General features: G+C 50.0%; 3 protein-coding genes across 3 annotated transcripts in view; 2 read left to right on the top strand and 1 right to left on the bottom strand.

Moving 5' to 3' along the window:
- Positions 1-7363, bottom strand: part of FAM13B (family with sequence similarity 13 member B) — a 59472-nt gene extending 52109 nt beyond the window's left edge. The window contains exon 1 of the mRNA XM_063413109.1: positions 7228-7363. The gene's annotated coding sequence lies outside the window, so the exon portion shown is untranslated. The remainder of the gene's footprint in view (positions 1-7227) is intronic.
- Positions 534-3319, top strand: LOC134559133 (thymosin beta-12-like). The gene is made up of 3 exons (XM_063413665.1): positions 534-593; positions 1483-1590; positions 2994-3319. Exons 2-3 carry the CDS (start codon positions 1491-1493, stop codon positions 3029-3031), a joined length of 138 nt encoding a protein of 45 aa, XP_063269735.1. The 5' UTR covers positions 534-593; positions 1483-1490; the 3' UTR covers positions 3032-3319.
- Positions 7364-15502: 8139 nt separating the features above from the next.
- WNT8A (Wnt family member 8A) lies at positions 15503-19024 on the top strand. The gene is made up of 6 exons (XM_063413779.1): positions 15503-15573; positions 15660-15693; positions 15906-16044; positions 16939-17064; positions 17164-17306; positions 18255-19024. Exons 1-6 carry the CDS (start codon positions 15503-15505, stop codon positions 18813-18815), a joined length of 1074 nt encoding a protein of 357 aa, XP_063269849.1. The 3' UTR covers positions 18816-19024.
- The last annotated feature ends 1192 nt before the right edge of the window (positions 19025-20216 follow it).

The raw sequence follows: 20216 nt of genomic DNA on the forward strand, positions 1-20216 counted from the left end.
GGACAAGCAGAAATTCATTGTACACCCCTTTAGGACACATTCCTGGGTGTCACTGTGGTGCCTGGGCTGTGCTAATCTCAGACTTGGCCCTTGGTCATGGCACTCACACCATGGCTGTGCTGAGAGCCCTCCAGAGCCCCAAGCTTGTGCTTCTGCCAGCCTGGGCGGGCAGGGATGATCCCCAGGCTGCTGCTGAATGCACATCCACTCCCTCCCCCCTGAAAAACTAATCTGGCAGCAGCAACCCCCAAATCTCACCTTCACTCCAAACCTCAGCACTGGAAAACGGTGGGAAGGGAAACTTCAATATGATTGTCATGGTAAATGAAGAGAACAGAAAAAAAGGAAAATCAAGATGCAATTTGGCAGTTTTCCATGTCAGTTTTCCCATTTCCCTCCCTCATGCACTTTCTACAGGAGCAATCTGTCCTTTCCCTAAACGCTGAGCAATCCCAGCACTAAACTAATCAATATTAATAGCGATGGGTTCAGGAGGGGGAGGAGGGGAGAGGAGAGGAGGGATTACCCTGACCTTTTTCAACTCATACTGCCTCAGACGGCCACCAAGCAGCTGAAGAGAGAGCAGCCAGACGGTAATGCCATGTGGTTTTAGTAGCTTTTCATTTTTTAAATTTTTTTTTTCCTTGTGAATATTTACTCTGTTGTCTCAGTGCAGATAGCAATGAAATCTGATTTTCTGCAGGAAGGAAAAAATATAATTATACCAGCCATCTCGGGGCCAAGCCTTGCCTTGATGGGAAATTCCACTGAAATGAGGGGAATAATGCCCAGGCTGGATTTTAACTTGAATTTCTTAATAAAGAGAAGGAATTGGATTAGGGAAGTTTTGACAGGTGAAATGCTGGTATGCTTTGTGGATTTCTATTTATTATAATAGAGTATAATCAAAGCCATTGAGCTGTGACTGGGATATGGAGCAAGAGCAAACAAAGGGCTGGGGGAACCGGTCCTCTATTGTTACACTCAAGTGTCCACAGCAGCTCAGGGGATGGATGTATTCAGTACAGGAGGCTCAGAATGAAAGGCAAATCCTATTAATTAAAAGAAAATAATAATTGAAGCTCTTTTCTCCTGTTTGATTTGGGATTTATTGTAGATTTTCCAGTTAGCAGCATTTCTTAAAATACAGGTTTATGTCATGGGGCACCGTGGATTACTGGCAATTAATCATCGTCTCTTTATTACTGATTATTCTTGTTGCCACGTGAAAAATACAATTTTTTAGAAATTTCATCTGAGAAACCTAGAGAAAATTCTATTTATGCTTATCCTCTTTTGCTCTGAAAGAGCCAAGCCTCAGGGAAAGGTCCCAGATTGAGTGTTAGGTTTGTGGGGGTTTTTGAATAAACAGTTTTATGGTATTTTCATATTTTTTCTCCTGAGGAGAAAATGCTTTGCAGATGGCTGATATCACAGCACTAGCTAATGAAACCATGGGTGTGTTTTCCCTTTCTTTGTCAGGACCCATCATGTCCGACAAACCAGATTTTGCAGAAATCGAAACATTTGACAAGACCAAACTGAAGAAGACAGAAACCAGAGAGAAAAATCCACTGCCCACTAAAGAAAGTAAGTGCTTATGAGGCTATTTGAAGTACGAGTAGCAAAGACGTAATCCGTATTGCAGTTCATATGCAAAATGAATACTAATCACAGGATTACAGGCTCAAACTCATCCCTGACTTTAAGTGGGGATAATACTGAGACTCTATGCTGGGCTTCCAAGGATATCAGTAATTATAACCAGCAGTGCATTTTGTCTGAAAAACCCTTTCTGATGGGATTGCTCTTGCTTCTGCTAAAAGCAAGACCAGTGTTCCCACTGGGTGCTGGTTACAGGATCAATCTGTTTGTAATTACCTTGTCACCAGCCCCTCTGGAGGCAGGGGAATCTCTGCCCATCCCTGGCAGGCCAGGCAGTGTCCCCAGAGGGTGCCCAGGCTCTGGATTTAATGTTATCAGGCAGATGAGCTGCTGCCTCCCACTGGTACCTGCTGTCAGCCCTGGCAGGAGACCCCCAGGCACCATCTCTGGGAATAGGGCTGCAAGCAAACCCATCATCATCCTCACTGAACAGGCAATCTCCCTCAGAAAAGCACTGCTGAGCTTTTCTTGTGCAGGGTCTTCTCCCATACACACTGTGCACAGGCAGACAGATAAAGCTGGGATTCTTCTTCAGCCTCAGATATGAAAAGAGCATTTGGAGCAGATTTTGTGAGCAGTTTCCTTCAGAAGAGTATTGCTAATCACTGTGGAAGTGTGTGCTGATAGCCATGCACACAGTCCCTCAACATTAGATACTTGTTTTTTTCCCCTGTTCTATTATCCTTGCCAATGCTGAAGCTGTAAATACAAGAGGAGCTTTGCATGGCATAAACTGCTCCCTTCTAGCCATGCAGATGTGGGAATGAGTTGTCACTTTCAGGGTGATCAAAACAACCAATTATGGATTTAACCATTCTCTGGCTTTAAGTATGACCATAGAAATTGGTATCCTGCAGAACCATTATCATTGAATCACAGAATGGTTTGGGTTTCAAAGATCATTTCAACCCCATGCCATGGGCAAGGACACCTCCCAATAAATCAGGTTGCTGTAAGCCCTGTCCAACCTAGCCTAGAACATTTCCAGGGATGGGGCAGCCACAGCTTCTCTGGAAAACCTATGCCAGGGTAATCACACTCACAGGGAAGAATTTCTTTCTCACATCTAATCTAACTGTGCCCTCTGTCCATGTGAAGCCATTCCCTGTTTTTCTGTCCCTTCCAGGCCCTTGTCCAAAGTCCCTCTCCAGCTCTTTTGTAGCTCCTTTAAGTGCTAGAAGGGGCTCCAAAGTCTTCCCAGAGCCTTCTCCTCCTCAGAGTGTACACCCCAAAAACTCCCTCAGTCTGTCTCCATAGGAAGGCAAAGTTTATTGTTCATAAAAAGTAATGATTACTGATGGTGTTTTTGCTTCCTGTTTTTCTCTCAGCTATCGAACAGGAAAAGCAAAGTGAAAGTACAGCCTGAGCATAAAATCGAAGATGTGACTGCTGCTTCTTCAGTGGGGTTTTGGCTTCTGAGTTGGGTTGTTGTTTAATTTTGCCCGTCCCACCCCATATTTGTTGCCCATTTATTTTAGGAAACATTTGTTCATTTAATGTTCCCAGGAGAAGTTTGTTTGTGTTTGTTGAAGAAGATACTATGTATTTGTATTCTTAAAATTATAATTCCAATTCTCTATCAACCCCATTACTTGGCAAAAAAACCCAATTTGCATAGAACTTGTTTTCCTAAACCTCACAATAAACAGCTTTCTTCTGACAAACTGTCTTTGAGCCTTGCAGAAATCGAGTTTACACTGCAACTCTTACGAACATCCTTCCCCCTTTGTTTGCATTTCCACAGCAGCTCGGGGGTTTGGGCAGGTTGGGAGGGTTTCCCCAGGCACTCACAGGTCCTTGGCTGGAACTCAGCCCTTCTGCATCATCCGTATCCTGCAGAATCCCAGAGCCCCAGAGGGCACCAATCCACAGGAGCCCCCCTGACTGCCCTGACAGCAGCCTGGAGACTTCACTCCCATCCCTTGTGTCACTCAGGAGTGTTTCATGGGAACCCTGAGGGACAAACTGTGTGTGCCAGGAGGTCCTGCACTTTGAAACCCTCAGGCTTGAGTAAGAGGGGAAGCCACTGGCCTGCTTCAGTCTTGTCTAGCAGTAGGTTAGAAGTTCCAGAGACAAGTATCCACTTACAAATTCCATGCCAAATTGATGGCTGGGCTCAGGACATACTCAGATTAACATTCCAGATGAAGAAAAGGGCTGCAGCACCCCCTCCACAGCTTTTTTGTCTCTCTGACTTGCAAAGATACAGTCAACCTTGGGGCAACTGCAGCACAAACAAAGCTTTTGGCCCATCTTATACCAAGCAATACAAGAACAAGGGAAAGTGGAAAGAAGAAAGAAAATTAAGCATTGCATTGATTTTTAGGGATGCGAAAAAGACCTTTAGCAGCACAAGAGTGTAAGACAAACCTTCAAAACAAGAAAGGAGTACCTACATCTTAATTGCTGGTGGAGCAATTACATCCTCACTGGTCTGCAGAGGACTTGGCAAAAATAAACTCCGGTACCAGCTCAGGGGACTCTCAATTACATGGTATCACATTATCTCTGGAATTAATTTGCAATCATATTAGAAAACCAAGTGCTTACTCTGGGCAGATAAACTGCTGTCCCTGGAGCTTCAGTTTGATCCTACTTGTGCTATGAAGTGAGAGTAGCTCTGTGTGCCTCAGCAGGGCTTATACCTGCAAAAGGTGAGGCAGAACGCAGCCTACAGGCTTCAGAAAGCAGAAGGGAATGGTTGAGGTGATCTCCAGAAAGCTTTTGTTTACTTAAGGGCTGTTTGACACATGACATTGAATGTGGATAGTCAGAACTGCAATTAAAAGTAGCAGTGGATCCACAAGACTGTGACATTTGGTGGCAACAAAGTAACCAGAGGTGACCAGGAGACCAAAGGAAAACACAGGGCAAGAGGAGCAATGATTTCTGTCAGAGCTTTGTTAATGTGGTGGTGTCCAAAGGGCTGAGACTGCTGTTCCAATCCACATTCATCAGTTCAACACTGCTGATGTTTTCTTTTCGTGTCCAAGGGGTTTTTTCACATTCTCATTTGAGGACGCCTTGGCACCTGACTCAAAGGGGTGTTTATTTTAAGGTCAGCTGGATTTATTAAAACTGATTTTTATATAAAAGGTAAGGAATGCAAGAGGTTGAGCAACAAAGAAAAGAGTGCTCTTTTCTTTGCAACTCATGCCCTCCCCTCACCCCTGCACACTTCAGGGTCAAGGAGCCTCTGACATTATTTAAATGTTTGCTTTGATGATGCTTCCTTCATGGAGAAAGCATTTAGAGATAGCACTTAGTGCAACACCACCTATGGAAATCTGTAGAGTTCCTACTGTTCAACCAGATTCACTCAACCCGTTACTTTCTCCAGAACGGTTTTTAAGCTCTGTCCTGCAGCAGTGAGGCCACAAATGAGAGTTTCTCCTTGGTTTCATCCCACATGATGATCTCCCTCCATCTCTGCCAGTTCAGAGCATCTGCCAACTAGCTCAGCAAATACACTGTAAATCACCAAAAACTTCTTTGGCATCACTGAAACAGGGGCTCATCTCTGTGCCCACAAGTTCTCCCCAAAATCAAAGGTCTGGGCTGTGTCCTCAGCCTGCACTTTTTGGTCAGAAGGGAAGAGAAGTCTGGCCAAAGCAAGAAAACAACAGAGATATTCCCCCCTTGTGTTTGCAAGATAGAAAGGATTGGCAGCACAGCTCAGGTTTGCCCAAGCACTTGGCTCGGGGCTGCTCCTGGTGCTGCTGCAGGGTTCAGACTGTCCCCATGAAGCCTGCTCCCAATTTAGCCATTTGAATTTAAAGCCTGAAACAGTAAACCCAACATCTCAGTGCTTTTATCCACACATCTCACCCTGCTAAATAGCTGAGAAGAACTTTAGTCACGTTCTCCACCCCTGGATTGACTACAAAGGCTACAAACACCTGTACACCTGGAAAAACTCCTCAAGGTTAAAGGGCAGATCCTCCCAGCTTTCCCCGCCTGCCCTAGGTGGAGTGCAGCTTTCTGGCAGGGCTTGGGGAGTGCTTCTTTCACAATTAGCAGTTCAGAGAGCTCAAAGTTAAAAACACGTAGCTGCAGTGTCCTCTGATTTGAGGAACGTCCCTCCCTGCTGCTGGGCGAGACCATTTCAACCCAGGAACTGCATTGGGAGATTGGAGTTTGTCAAGAGCAGGGACAGGTTTGGGTCCCTGTTATCTTAACCAAAGGGCATTACTGCCCTTATCTGTGGGGCAAGCTGGGGACACCAACCAGGAAACTGCTCATTACTTCAGGTTGAGACAGGGAATTTTCATCCTTCCAGGCATTACACAAGGAAATATTTGTTGCTGCCATTGAGAGGGAGCTATGAGCAGAGCCAAGCCAAGCTAAACCAAAGCAAACACCTTACCCACACCTAGGAAACACCTTCTGGGTGTTAACCTGACCTTCACTCCCTGGAAGAGCATCCTCCAGCTCTAAGGTTCATCAACACCCACCCACTCCAGGAGCTGAGGCCCTTTCCCAGCTTCCGTGGTGGTGAGCTGGAGACAAGCTCATCAGTAATCCAGCTCCAGGTGGGAAACTTAAATATTTCTGCCAATTAGAAGCAGCCCCTTGCTGTTATGTAAAGGTGCATAAATGAGGTGTTACCTTGTACCTCCTCCAAAGGAAAAACGCTTTCCATGCTAATGCAGTTATGGCCAAAAAGAAATCATTATATGCAGATGAACATTATATGCTGATAAACACCCACTTTCTTGGCACCACCAAGAAACCAGTTTTGGCCCCTGGATCCCAGGGACAGGGACAGCCCTCTCAGGATCTTGGCCAAGTCCACCTGCCCCTGTGAGTCACCTCTAATTGCTGTGCACAGTCACAGCAAGCCCTGGCGGGGCAGAGGAGATCTGCATTCCTGTCATTGTTATACCAAAGTGAGTTGATTTAATAAATCTCATTAGGCAGGCATCTGATAGCAACGAAAGCCAGGGAGAACAAGCCCTGAGCCTAGTTCTAGGAAAAGGGCATGTGTGCTCCACCTCAGCTGGGGAGCAGCTAAAAGGCCCTGGAGGTCCTGCCAGCCCCAGCTCAGACACCATGGCTGAGTCTCAAAGCTCATGTGGGGTTTTTTTCAAATATTTTTGGGTTTTCTCTCTTATTTGGGTCATTAGCCCAATGACTGCTGAGACATGCCACAGCTCGACAGTGACGAGGGCAGTGTGTTTTGGCCAGTGGCTTGGCCACCACAACAAAAGCTGGGATGCCCATGCAAGGCTGGAGAAGTGTTTGGAAAACACCTTTGTGTGTTTGTTCTGCCATAAGCACTGGTCCTGATGCAGCAGAGAGTTCTGCAAAGAGAGGATTAGGGAAAGGAACAAGGGAGGGATGTGAGCAGAGAAAGATCTGCAAAAGCTCTGCGGGATGCGGGGTCTGAACTGCACCGTGTGGGAAGCAGGTCCGGGGCTGGGAGTGCAGCCAGGGAGGTGCCCACGGCAGCAGAAACTCAAGGCACAAGAAGCCAGGGTGGTTCTCATGCCTCTGCCTGGCTCGCCCCTTGTTTTTCCAAAAACCCAGGGTGAAAACAATAGTCTTTTGAAAAGCACTAACCTTCTGCTGCCAAGCTGGGGGAGCCTCCCACACCGTGCACGGGCAAACAAAGGCGCTGTGTCCTCCTGGAGCCCTGGCACGGGCAGCCAGCCCCGGCCTCTCCACCTGCTCCCACCCAGCGTGTCCGTGAGTCCCCGGGGAGCTCCGGCTGTCCCAGCCCCATCCAGGGCACCGAGGCGTGTCCGGGCAGCGCAGCCCGCTCAGGCTGCGGGCAGGGGCGGGTGGGGCTGAGGCGGGCGGTGTGGGAGCAGGTGTGTGCCTGTGCGGGGGTGTTCTGCAGCTCCACACAACGCCGCTCAAGCTGCCAGCAGGGAAAGCTCTGCCCCCGTCTCCTGTGCCGGCTCCGTGTGCGCTGCCTTGTCAGGAGAGCTGGCTCGGCAGGGAACAGTTGCTGGGGATGGTTGGTGCACATCTTGAAAGCTGTGCTGACAACAGCTCTTGACAACTCCTACCATCAACTGCAGATCTCCCGATGCTGCGTGTTTGCTCCAAGGCCCGCGTCCAGAATCCCTTCAGTCCGTGGGGAATCAGGAAGAAAGGAAGAGGAGGGGGAGCAAAAGGGGTTTCTGGTTGCTCTGGTCAAACGGACACATTTCCTCATGAAAATGAGGATTCTTAAGGCTCCAGCAGCAGGCACTGAACAAAAAGAAAGAGAATTTTCAAAATAATAAAAAAAAAAAAAACAAATTCAGGAATTTTAAGCAGGTCTCATGAATTCACAAGCCAACTCGGTATCAAAATTTTTGTTTTGGCGAAGTTGCAACAACAAGAAAGGAAAAAAATCGTGTGTGACTCCAAGTGGGTGTTTTCAAACAGCATCTTGTTTGGGGAAAATAATCCCTCTTGGTCTGCTTTGTTTTCTCATGATACTGGAAATAATTCTCCTCAGAGAGAAGAATTGGGGTTTTATTTTTCTAACTAATCACGGGAGCTACCTCAGGTCATGCCTGACCACAGCTGGTCCCCCCATCCTTGCTAGCACTGGGAGGAGTCACCACCACAAAGTGTTAAAGAAACACGTGTGCAGGTCCAAAATCACACATTTCATTTAGCAATGAAGAAATCAGGCGTGAGGAGCCCTGGCTGAAGGCGTGTGCTTTTGGGGCTGAGCCCAAGGGCAGGGGTGGAGGCAGCAGGGATGCCCTGGGGCAGCAGCACCGCTCCCACTGCCAGGACCCTTCTCTCCAGGGAGCAGGAGCAGCAATAGCTTATGGCATTGCTATGGCTCCATAATGGCTTTATAATGGCTCCAGCCTCTTCACTGCTCCCCCAGATTCACCGTTTGATTTTTGTCCTGTCCAGGCTCTTATTTCAGCGGGATCTGGGTGACCCAGCCCACAGTGCTACTCCTGGCCATGTTCATCCTCTGCAGCAGGGACCTCACCTGGTGCCAGCCCGGGCAGCGAGGGGCAGGGGCACTGGGAGGGAATAGGTGTCACACAGTTTGTGCCAGCTGCAGTCCCCTCACTCTGGCAGACATCCCCAGCAACGCTGATGACTTCAGAGGCATCAATCCAGGGCGAGATGGGCACAGCTATAATGACATGGCCCTGGGGACAGGAAGGCTCTGGGTGCTGCTGGAGGATTGCTCTTGTCCACCCAGCTCCAGCATGGTCAGATGAACCACAGACCCACAACAGAAGTCTGGGGTTTTGTTGTTGGTTTTTTGCTGGGTTTTTGTTTGTTTGCTTGTTTGTTTGTTTGTTTGTTTTTTCTCAATACATCTTGAAAATCCCAGGGCTTGGCAGCCAACCCGAGCAATGAGCATGGAAACCTGTCCAGAGGTTGTTCCTGCAGCAGGACTGCTGCTTTCATTCCAGCTGCCCCTTGAGGTGCTGGGCTGGGAGCTCTGCAGCCTGTGCCACCCCCGTGTGCCCACCCGGCCACTGCCACCGGCTCGGGGGGTGCGGGATGGGCTGCGGGGCGGTGGCGGTGCGGGGACGTCCCACAGGGGGGAGCCTTGTCACCAGCCTGCGGGGACACTGCCGGGGACATTGCCGGGACACCAGCGCGGCATCCCCAGCACCGGCACCCTGCGCTCCCCGCGCTGTGCCGCGGTTTGATCCCGGCCCCGGGGCTCGGCTCCATTTCCACCCCATCAGAGTTAACAAACCAAAGCGAGCTGCGTTCATCCTCACGGCTCTGGGCACTGATCCCTCCAGAACCATCCCAGCTCAGGTGTTCAGAGCTGACCTGGGATTTGCCAAGCGAATATGATCAAGGAAATTGTTTCTAAAGGGTGTCACTGGGAAAAATTCACCCCATGGAGTGTCCTCACAGTTCTCTGTGCCTGAAGGATGCTGATGAGGTAAACCCCTGCGCCAGATCCCCACCTTACACATTCCCCATTGGATCAACTTTAAATTGAACAGTAAAGGCCTAAAATGGGTGTACTAAAATCAGAAACCTTGCAAAGAGCTGTCATCCCACTCTGAGCTCAGGTAACACTGGAGCTGTCTCCTCACACCTCAAAGATTCATAAATGTATGGCACTACCAGGCTGATGCAAGCAAGGTATGAACATGGCATCAATGCCCAGCTGCACTGTGAAATGGAAATACAGAGCTCGACCTGTGAGAAGACAGGCAAGGCAAGAGGGATTTCCTTAGGGGGAACCACAGCAAAGTGCCAGAGCCCAGGTGGGCACCATGGGGGAACAAACCCTGCAGCAGTGCAGGCTCCCCACTGCCTTCGTGGGCAAAACTGGTGCCAGAAGGCAACTTTTCTCCTCACTTTGTTTTTCCCAGCAAAACTCAAAGAATTTTTAAAGTTGCTCTCAGCCCAGATTCCTCCAGAGGAAGCCACAGCTTTCTGCATTTGGAATCACCTCTGTACAAAGAAACAAAGGTTTAAAGAAAACATTCGTGGCTGAAATCACCATTTTCTTCTGTGAGTTTCAAAACCTCCCACATTGAGTGTGCCTGACAGAGCCAGCAGCAACACCCATATCCATACTGTCCAACTCAGAAGTTAAGAACTTTGGGCTTGCTCTGTGACATGAAATGGATGGAGAACAGGAGGGATGACAGAGCCTCAGCCACAGAGGGGTAATACAAGGACCCATGCTGGGAAAGGATGGGGAGCACCACATGAGCCAGGTTGTAATCAGTTAATTTAACTTGAGTTTGGCGGGGAATAATTAAGAAGGAGGTGATAATTTTCCTCTGTATCAAGTGCCCAAACTCTTCCCGGACAGGCTTTCACCTGGGAGGTGACACCTTGCCAGGACAGAGATGTGGTCCCTGCATGCAGATGCCCAGGCAGTAACCTATCAGCTGCACTGACTTTGTTTGCATGATACTTCATTTAGAGAGGGAGAGAAAAACAAAATGCTTGTCCCTACTTTATGAGGCTGCTGTGTAAACAATCCTGTAGCTTTTGGGGGACACACCTAAAGGAGGCAGGTGAGGTGAGGTGAGGCTGATCAGGTCATGGAGCTGCCTCTCCAGGGCTGACTGGAGCCAAGTTCTGGAGCCAACAGGCAGCCAAGTTCTCTCCAGAGCTTTCCCCAGAGAGATGGGCACTGCTGCTGACAGGGTGAAATTCCCCTCCAGCCACTGTCCCCAGTCAATTGGGCTGGAGGGGTCCTGACCCATCTCCCAGCCCTTCCTCCCCACCACGGTGGGGCAATGCTCATCCACCTCACTCGTGACACGTGGTGAGCTCACAGCAAGTTAAATCTACATCTTGAGCCCCTTGTTCTGCCTCTTGTTGATAGAATAAAAGTTTCCCCACCCCACCCCTATTTTCTCATTTCTAGCTCAAACATATCGTCCCATACAAACAGATCCAAGAGCTCTGCAATGCTCTGAAGCCTTTTCCACAACCCCAATCAGGACATTCCCAGATCACTTTGACAGCCCTTGCTGGGAAGCATCTTTGTCCCTGGCCAGCTTGTGTCTCGAAAGATCAGAATTTGGTTCCAAACCTCAATTTTTTTTCCTTTCTGGAACCAAAAGGTATAACTTGGAGCTTCTGTGGTGCTGGCTTCTATCCCAGGGTGTGTTTCCTTCAGTGGAAGAGGCTCGTACCTTGGGCTTGATTTTTTGTGGCATCACTGATGAAGTTCACTGCTCACCCCATCATGATACATGAGGCTGTGCTGGGAATCAGGGTTAAAATTAAGACAGAAAAACTGAGTGCATTGGTACAGCTGAGGGCACAAAGTGCTGCTGAGAGACAGGAACTCCTTGGGATAGTTTTATCATTGGGAAAGCACACCCTAATCTGGCTCTGTTGGGTGGTTTAATCTTGTTTTCAGGGAATACTGGGCTACTTCTGTGTGCCAAAACAGGCATGAAGAGGACCAAGCCTGTATGGTTTGTGTGGCCCAATATCTGATTCCAGTTACATCTCCATCCCCAATTACTATTCATTAATCAAAACATATTCATTATACAAGCAAAACTCCCCCCAGCATTGCCAGGTCCAGGGCTTGGGTCCTGCCTCTGTTTGCTCCTGCTGGGAACTGCAGCAGCACACAGGGACTTTGCAGCAGGCAAAGCAATGGGGAGATATTTTCCCCAATAAAGGAAAGCTGAGAAAACTGAAAGTATCAATTCCTGGAAGAGCTGGGTGTGCAGGGGGGTTGCCCCACGCCTGCAGTGCTCTGGGGTGGAGCATTGTGCAGCACTGGGACACATCCCCTTTGCTGTGTACAGACCAAGGGCCTTGGGGGGCTTCCCGGGGCGAGCAGTGTGGGAGAGCACCATAAAACATCCTCCACCTCACCAGCGAGGGGGTTCTCTAATTACCCAGGTGGGTTTCTATTGTAAAGAGGGCAGCAATGCAGGATTTGACGCCAGGGCTCTGAATGTGTCACCTGCCGAGGGCAATTTAGCAAGTGGCCTGTGCTTTATTTTCCTGTTGTCCACAGCCACAGGGCAGCACAAGCCAAGACCCCACCCCTGTGGGACCTGCTACCCTGATAAACTGATTTACCTCGTGTCTGCCTTCCCTTAAAACCCACATTGCGGTGTGAAAAGGGTTTTGTGGGTGTGTGGGGCTGCATATGCTATTATCTCTTTAGTTAGAGCAGATACCAAAATGCTTTAGGATTTTGACCACCCCATGAAAAGCACTCCCTGTTTGGTTATATAGCAAGAAAATAAGAAACAAAGCATCAACATTTTATCAGTTAAGTCAAGGGGGTCCAGCTGACACTCAGGACAGGGCTTTGCAAACAGCCTGTCCCTCAGCATCACACCGTGCAGGCTCTGGTGCTGCCTCCATGCTGGGCAGCTGATGGCTCATGAGGTCCAGGCTGCCCAGAACCACTGACAGTGCACATTCTTCATAACCAGGTAAATTCAACAGAATTTGCCTTCCAGACTTTTTTTTGGTTTTTTTTTTCCCCATCTAGAACCAAACCAAAAGCAGGTCTCTAGGCAGTGGGAAAGTCAAAGGGAAACCACCTTCTCAGGAAACCTCATCTCTCAGGTGACCCATGGGGTGACCAGTGGGCTGTTTCCATGGGTGATGGGGGAGCATCCAGCCCTGCAGCCTCCCACACGTGCCCAGTGACTTCTGGAGCAAAGCACCAAAATCAGCCTCTAAACAGCTCTGGCCAGTTCAGCTCTGCCGCTGATCCACCCCGAGATCTCTTTCTGTGCCTCAGTTTACCCAGCTGCAAACAGAGATGTGTGTACTTAATCTCTTCTACTGCAACAATGTTGCACAAAGTGGTCTGTAAGTGCAAATTTATTAATACAGCAGGACCCAAGTCTGCTTTTCCTAAGGTGGAAAAGCCAAGCAGTGATACTTGGGATCACTGCACTCATTGCCTGGTGACCTGCAGAAGTGCTGGCTCCTGCTTGCCAGGCCTGAGCAGTTAATGCGGAAAAAACCTGGAGCAGCGTGGGAAGGCTTGTCCCAGCATGCTGCTTTGTTTGCTGACAACTAGTGCAAGTGACAACGTTATGAGTGACTTTTAAGATGGCTGTGACTTTAATTAGAAAGGACATTTTTAATAGCCTGGGCAAAGAGCTGTGTGGTCCTGCCAGCAGCTGCTCGCGGCACAGCTCACGCCCAGGGACGCTGTTATTCCTCTGGCATGTGATAGCAATATCATGTGTGAACTGACAGAGCAGACATGCCAACATTTTTTTAGCTGCACAAGCTGTCTCAGACAAGAAAAAACCCCATCTATATGGCCTCAGGGGCAGCCAGACACAACCCCCAAAATTACCTGTGTGCACGCAGAAAATGCACGCAGATTTCCAAGCCATATGCATGGGCTTTAATCAATGAGCTTCCCTGATACATGGGAAACACTCCATTCCCAGTAATTGTCCTTTGACAGCTCTAACAAGTAGGATCTGTTCGGGATGGTAATGATTAAAATGCTGACTCACAGAGGGTTTTCCATGCTGGTGGGACTGCACCAGCTTTGTGCTCACTTGGAAGGTATTTTGCATCCCTGCTTTTCAACCAATCTGCAATTTTAATCCTCTGGTTACAAACGGGTTGTTTGCGGCTTTGCCCAGCTGACTCCAGGTTTCCCTTCTGCAGAGTCTGGAGGGAGAGGGCTCTCCCCTCACTCACTGAGGGGCAGCAGGACAGGGAGAATCCCTGTGCTTTCTGCACTCAGGAGCAGTGAGGAGCTGGTCTGTGTGGTCCGGGCAGGAGAGAGGAGTGACAGGTCTCCAGCAGCAGGAGCTGAGCCCACAGGCCTGCACTTCAGACAGCAGCTGTGAGGTGTCAAACCCCAGGGCAGGTTGCTGGCTCTGCAATGCTCGTGAGCATTTCATGGCAGCACAGAAAATAACTTCTCAAAAGGGTTGAGGTGCATCCCCCTGCCTGGCCATTGTGCTGCTGGCTGTGGCCACTGCCTGCATGTGACGATGGGGTTTGTCCCTGTGTGTCCCCTTCTGCTTGTGCAGCAGCTCCCCAAGGGCCATGTCCAGTGCAGTCCATTCCCTTGAACCTCACTTTTGTCATTCTTTTATCAGTCCCCTTGCAGCAGCAGTGATTAACTCAGGGAGATGGGAGTACCCCAGGGGCAAGTCAGGGAGCTGAGAGGAGGAGGAAAAAGGCAGCACCTCTGCCAAAGACTCATCGGGGCAGATGCTGTGTGCCATGGGACAGTGACAGGCAGAGCCAGAGGTGTTTGTCTCTGCTGGCAGAGCACAGCTCTGCTTTAGCACCAAGTACCCACACCACCCCTTGGAGCAGCCAGGATCCTGCCCGGGGTGAGCCAGCCCCCAGTGGGACCATCCACCCACAGAAAAACAGACCAAGAAGTTTCCATGAACACCATCTCCCCACTCCTCCATCAGCTGCCTCACAGCTCCTCACAACCCTTAATGATACTGGCTGTAACTACCAAAAGGCTTTTTGGGCTTCCTCTGATAAGAATTTTCCTTTCCGAAGCACAGATGATGGCTCAGCTGCAGCAGAGGCCCCTCATTCCACTCAGGCTATGGGCAGCTCCTGCCTGGAGCAGCAGCCGTGCCTTTGCTGCAGCAGCCTTCACCGTAAGGAAATTGCCAACCCCAGAAAACTGTTCCCCTAATTACAGTGTTGGAGCATGGAGAAAACCACATAAATGATTCACACAGTGTTCCCAAGCTGCAGCCGCGTAAATTAGAGAGATTTCCAAAAGCTAGCGAGCCATGCTCGCTGTTATCAGGATGGAAGTGCAGAAACTTTCATCATAAAGAGGTGAGAAGGAAAAATCCTGCCGTTAAACCCGTCTCTGCAAACCAAGGAGACCTGGGAGCTCTATCCCCTATAGATCTTTACAGAAGGGTTGCTAAAACTCCTCAGGGAATTCTCATAGGAGGGAGCAGGCAGATAGCAGGGGAACTATAGAAATGCATCCACTTGTTATTTCGGAGGGACATGGGGATGGAGCCTCTGCTGGCAAGCAGAGGATGAAAAGGAGAAGGCAAGAGGACTTGGCAGCAGAAAGGGATGGCTGGTGGCAGGGAAGAGAGTTAAAAGTGTCCCATTGTTAGGGAAGTTTGCTCTCCTTCAGACCATCCCGCTCCCAGGGACACCCGCCGCCTTTTGAAGTGCAACCTTAGGCGGTTCCTTGTCACCCATTGGAGCAGCAGCTTTTTTTACCACATTAAGTCATTGGGTAGCAAATGAATGGGGGGTTTTGACTATTCACAACTTCACCTTATAAATATCAGGGTTGGAGGTTCCTGCAGCTTTGCTCCATCCCCATAGCTCACCTTGGGAAGGAGTGGAGGGAGGCTTGTGCAGAGACCTGCGGTGTGGAGAGCTACGGAACAGCCAAAGGGATCCAACCCCACTCCTTGTGACAGCCATGAAGAGAAACACCCTCCTCATCCTCTCCATCACAGGGGTCTACAGTGCCATTCTCCACACAGCAGCATGGTAGGGTCCAACTCGGTGGAAAGGGCATTTTTAGAGATGCTCCTCAGCCTGTGGTAAGGTGATTTATTTTATTTTCTTTGTTTCAGGTCTGTGAATAACTTTCTGATGACAGGACCTAAGGTAATTAACATACAGACTGTCAGGAATTTAAATAGAGTGATTTTGTTTTGCAAATGGGAAATAATACTTTCCAAGGAACCAGACTTCCCAGAGCATATCGGCTCCAAGTCCTGCCAAGTACAGAGGGAAAGGACTCGCAACATGCTTGTGTTTGTTTTCACTGATAAATGCTCAGACAGGGTGGGTTTTAACCCCGCTGTTTCCCATGCCAGGCTTACCTGACGTTCTCCAGCAGCGTGGCGGCCGGGGCACACAGCGGGATGGAGGAGTGCAAGTTCCAGTTCGGCTGGGAGCGCTGGAACTGCCCCGAGAGCGCCCTGCAGCTCTCCACGCACAACCGGCTCCGCAGCGGTGAGTGCGCCTCACCTGCGGCCCCGCTCCCGCCCGGGCTGCCGGGGGATGTGCTCTGCACGGAGCTGGTGCTGCTGATTTCACTGCCTGATGGAAAAGGGCCTTCCCGAACCAAAAATCACAGCTGTTCTTCCTTTAGCTGTGTTCGTTGGTGTCAGAAATAGCAAGAGTGTTTCCTAAGGATGCCAGGCACAGTCTCTCCCCAGTGCTGTTCCTACCCCTTCGTGGGCAGCATCCCGGGCAGGGCAGTGCCAGAGACACCCGAGCTTACAGTGGGGAGAAGTGCAGGAGAGGCACAGGGAGCCACCAGAGATGTGCAGTAAGAAAATGCCTCCATAAGAAAGCTGTGGATCTATTTCAATACAAATTCAGTATTATCTGTTTCAATGGGCAGAAGTCTCCTTTTACCCAGAGAAGCATCTCTATTTGAGTCTCTGCAGAAAGGCAAAAAGGACTACACTAGGAGTGTGGGTGCAGACAGCTGTTAGCACAGGGTCAAAGGATCAATGACCATTTTCTCCAACAGGCAAGATCAAAGCACAACATACCCTCAGGCAGGGAAGGACAGAGATGAACAGACTGCCAGGTGAAAGGAGAAATAACTCACCTTGGCCAGAGCAGGACTATGGCATTTCCTTAAAATCCTACCCCTGGCAAGAATTTCCATTCCCTGTACGGACACCTGCATAAGTTACCAAATTTCTGTACCTTGTGATACTGAAGCCTGAAAAGATCCAGTCATGAGCATCTCATTTCTGTAGCACTTCACCTTTTGCACAGAGCGTGTGGGTATTTTCTCCTTGCACCTCTGCAGCACGGGAGATCTTCATTCCTGATAATCCGGGATTGATGTCTATATTTGCATGTGACAGCTTTTACTCCCCTCTCCCCCAGCTACCCGGGAAACCTCCTTTGTGCACGCCATCAGCTCGGCTGGGGTCATGTACACCCTCACCAGGAACTGCAGCCTGGGGGACTTCGAGAGCTGCGGCTGCGACGACTCCAGGAACGGCCGCGTGGGTGAGTGACCGGGCAGGACAGACAGACCCCGTCCCCCTCCCCACACACAGCCCCGGGCTTCGGGGCAGGGCTGTGCTTCATCCCTTGTCTGTCCTGCAGGTGGCCGGGGCTGGGTCTGGGGAGGATGCAGTGACAATGTGGAGTTTGGGGAGAAGGTCTCCAAACTCTTTGTGGATGCCTTGGAAACAGGACACGATACCCGTGCGCTGATTAACCTGCACAACAATGAAGTTGGGAGATTTGTAAGTAATAATAATAATAATAATAATAATAATAATAATAATGTCTATATTGAAAAAAAACCCTAGGCTGTTCAGGTTCCCATTTTCAGGCCCCTGTGACAATCCAGGCCTGGTAATGGTTGCATGGGGGAAAAAACACAGCCAGAATCTGGCCTTGAACCTGAACACAGAGAATCACAGTAAGAGCTGTTCCCACTTTCAGCTTCTGCAGCTGTGTAGTGCAGTTAACTGCTGGCACACACCACTTATTCAGAAATGCATGGGGTTTGTACTCACCTCCAGGCTTGTGTAGTCTGTAAAACAAAGCCAGAAGCACCTTCCTTAGTTTCTTGCAATATGCATTTCCAAGCTCTTTGGCCGGGAAGCCAGGTGTGAGCTGGCCCTGCTCACAAGCCAGCCAGACTCGCCCCCATTCCTGCATGGGCCAGGGAAGCTCTCAGCATCTTGCCAAACCTCCTTGTCTGTAAAAACAAGGATGACAACACTTAACATACCTATCTCATAGGGTGTGTCAAGGCTTAATCTCACATAGATACCAGCGATTGGGACCTTATAAATACCAGAGGGAGATAGGCAGATAATATCTGTGAAGTGCTTGGCCTTGAGGAGATGCAGAGAGTTTGGGTATGATTATTCCAAAGCAGTTTCACACGTTTTGAATGAAACCTCTGAAAGGGAGGATGGGTTGATGCTGGTGAGTGGTGTGAGAAGGGCATGACCTGGCAAAGGCACTTTTTCCTGCCTGGATTCTCCTGGAAGGGCTGGAGACAATAGTTTGTGCCCACTTACCTCTGGGACAGATGTTTTCCAGGAACTTAGAGTGTCAGCTCTGGGAAGGACCTGAAGTCATGCCAAGCATGAGCCCCTTTAGATGCAGGGTCCCCAAATTACAAGTGCTGTAGAGCCTGATTTTGAGATTTCCTAATTTCTTCGCCTCATCCCACCAAGGCGGTGAAAGACACAATGAAGAGAGCCTGCAAGTGCCACGGGGTGTCGGGCAGCTGCAGCATCCAGACCTGCTGGCTGCAGCTGGCCGAGTTCCGCGAGATCGGCAACTACCTGAAGATCAAATACGACCAGGCCCACAAGCTGGAGATGGACAAGAGGCGCATGAGGGCCGGCAACAGCGCCGACAGCCGCGGGGCCACGGCCGAGACCTTCCACCACATCCACGCCACGGAGCTCGTCTTCCTGGAGGACTCCCCCGACTACTGCACCAGGAACGCCAGCCTGGGCCACCACGGCACCGAGGGCCGTGAGTGCCTGCAGACCGGCAAGAACCTGTCGCAGTGGGAGAGGAGGAGCTGCCGGCGGCTCTGCACCGAGTGCGGGCTGCGCGTGGAGGAGCGCAGGACAGAGGTGGTGGCCAGCTGCAACTGCAAGTTCCACTGGTGCTGCACGGTGCGCTGCGAGCAGTGCCGGACGCTGGTGGCCAAGCACTTCTGCACCCGCCGCGACTCCGCCGCGCCCAACCACAGCAGGCAGAGGAGCAGGGCCCACAGGAGATAGGGGACGCTTGGGTGTCCTCATGCTGGGGAAGGAGCGTCCTGGGGTCCGGAGGGCTGAGCGTGCACCGTGTGAGGCGATGGGGTCTCCTGTGGATGGAAGTGGTGGGATTGGGAAGCACAAGGCGCGGGCGCTGAGGGATCCTGGTCTGTCTTGCTTCCGTGTTTTATCCTCAACCTTTACCAGTAGCTTCTTTCTTCTTGGGAGTCACGTTATCTGTGTATGGGACAGAGGGAGAAATTTCGTGGTTTAGGTGGGCTCAGCCCCTTGTGTCCTTGCTAGTGGGTCTGCCAATGCCAGCAGTGGGGCTGCAGCCCTGCAGCCAGAGGTGGGAACAGGTGCTGTGGCCAAAAGCAAGTCCAGCCAGGTGATCCCATCCCTGCAGCCTCAGGTCCCGGCTGTTCAGGCACAGCAGCAGCTTGGCAGCATTTGTGGAGGAAAACTTATGCACTTTGTGATGTGAGAGGTTTGACAGCATCGTGGTGTGTATTACCACAGCTGCAGCCTTTTGAGGGCTTTGAAAAGTTTACAGCCAGTGTTTACATATTTCCCTCTCCCCCTTTTTTTTCTTCTCCATTCTGAATTTTGTATTTTGGCACAAGAACCCCTGCCCTAAATAGACAATAGCTTCATGTATTTGTACAGGATAAAATTCATCAGTTTACAGCTGCTATACTTTTTTTGTTTTAAATTAGCAGATAAGAATTCAGAATTCTTTATGCCTAATGTTGTTTATTAATAAGTTGTATTATTGCTTAGCACAATCTGTTTTCACTATATATTTTGAAGGTATCCCTTAAGAATTAGGTATTGGACTGTATTTTGCAATAAACCACAATGAAAAGAATTGCCTTTTTCCTTTCTGGCTTCCTAACAGTATGATTTTAGGTGCAAAATTGTCCCTTTCTCTGTAAAACCCAGCACTTCCACGAATTTCCTCAACATTAATCCAAAAGCCACCGAGGGCAATGAGTTTGTTCTCCTGGATCTCAGCTCAGGCTCCAGCCTCCAGTCCCCGGAGGGTTTGCTTTAGTACCTATCACCATAATCTCGCCCTTTCCAAGTGCTGAGTATGCAGACACAGCCCGGCTAAAGCCGATTTTGAAGCTCCCAAAGTCTCTTTAATTTGCCTCGACCCGACATCCCCCAGACAATGCGAGGCTGCCCCTCTTTGATGTGGAAAGCGTCACCATCGGCACTCGCTGCAAATTTCTTGGAGGCACGAGAGGAACCCTTTGAACTGGAGCAGGAGAGAAAACTCGGGGACAGCTGTGAATGTGTCTGCTGCTTCCCTGCTGCTCCGGGTGCCAAAAGCCCGGGCCGGGCCGGGGAGGGCAGCAGGGGACAGCGCTGGCTGCTGCTGTCCCAGGGCAGGTCCTGCTCCTTGGAGCCAGAGCTGCTCTG

Source organism: Prinia subflava, chromosome 16 (genome assembly GCF_021018805.1).
Source record: "Prinia subflava isolate CZ2003 ecotype Zambia chromosome 16, Cam_Psub_1.2, whole genome shotgun sequence".
Lineage (NCBI taxonomy): Eukaryota > Metazoa > Chordata > Aves > Passeriformes > Cisticolidae > Prinia > Prinia subflava.

Bases quoted from the DNA above. Each gene is read 5' to 3' on its own strand.
- LOC134559133 (XM_063413665.1), top strand. From the start codon at position 1,491: ATGTCCGACAAACCAGATTTTGCAGAAATCGAAACATTTGACAAGACC. The intron at 1,591-2,993 runs GTAAGTGCTTAT...TTTTTCTCTCAG, and splicing joins TCCACTGCCCACTAAAGAAA to CTATCGAACAGGAAAAGCAA.
- WNT8A (XM_063413779.1), top strand. From the start codon at position 15,503: ATGAAGAGAAACACCCTCCTCATCCTCTCCATCACAGGGGTCTACAGT. The intron at 16,045-16,938 runs GTGAGTGCGCCT...CCTCTCCCCCAG, and splicing joins GCACAACCGGCTCCGCAGCG to CTACCCGGGAAACCTCCTTT. The intron at 17,307-18,254 runs GTAAGTAATAAT...CATCCCACCAAG, and splicing joins ACAATGAAGTTGGGAGATTT to GCGGTGAAAGACACAATGAA.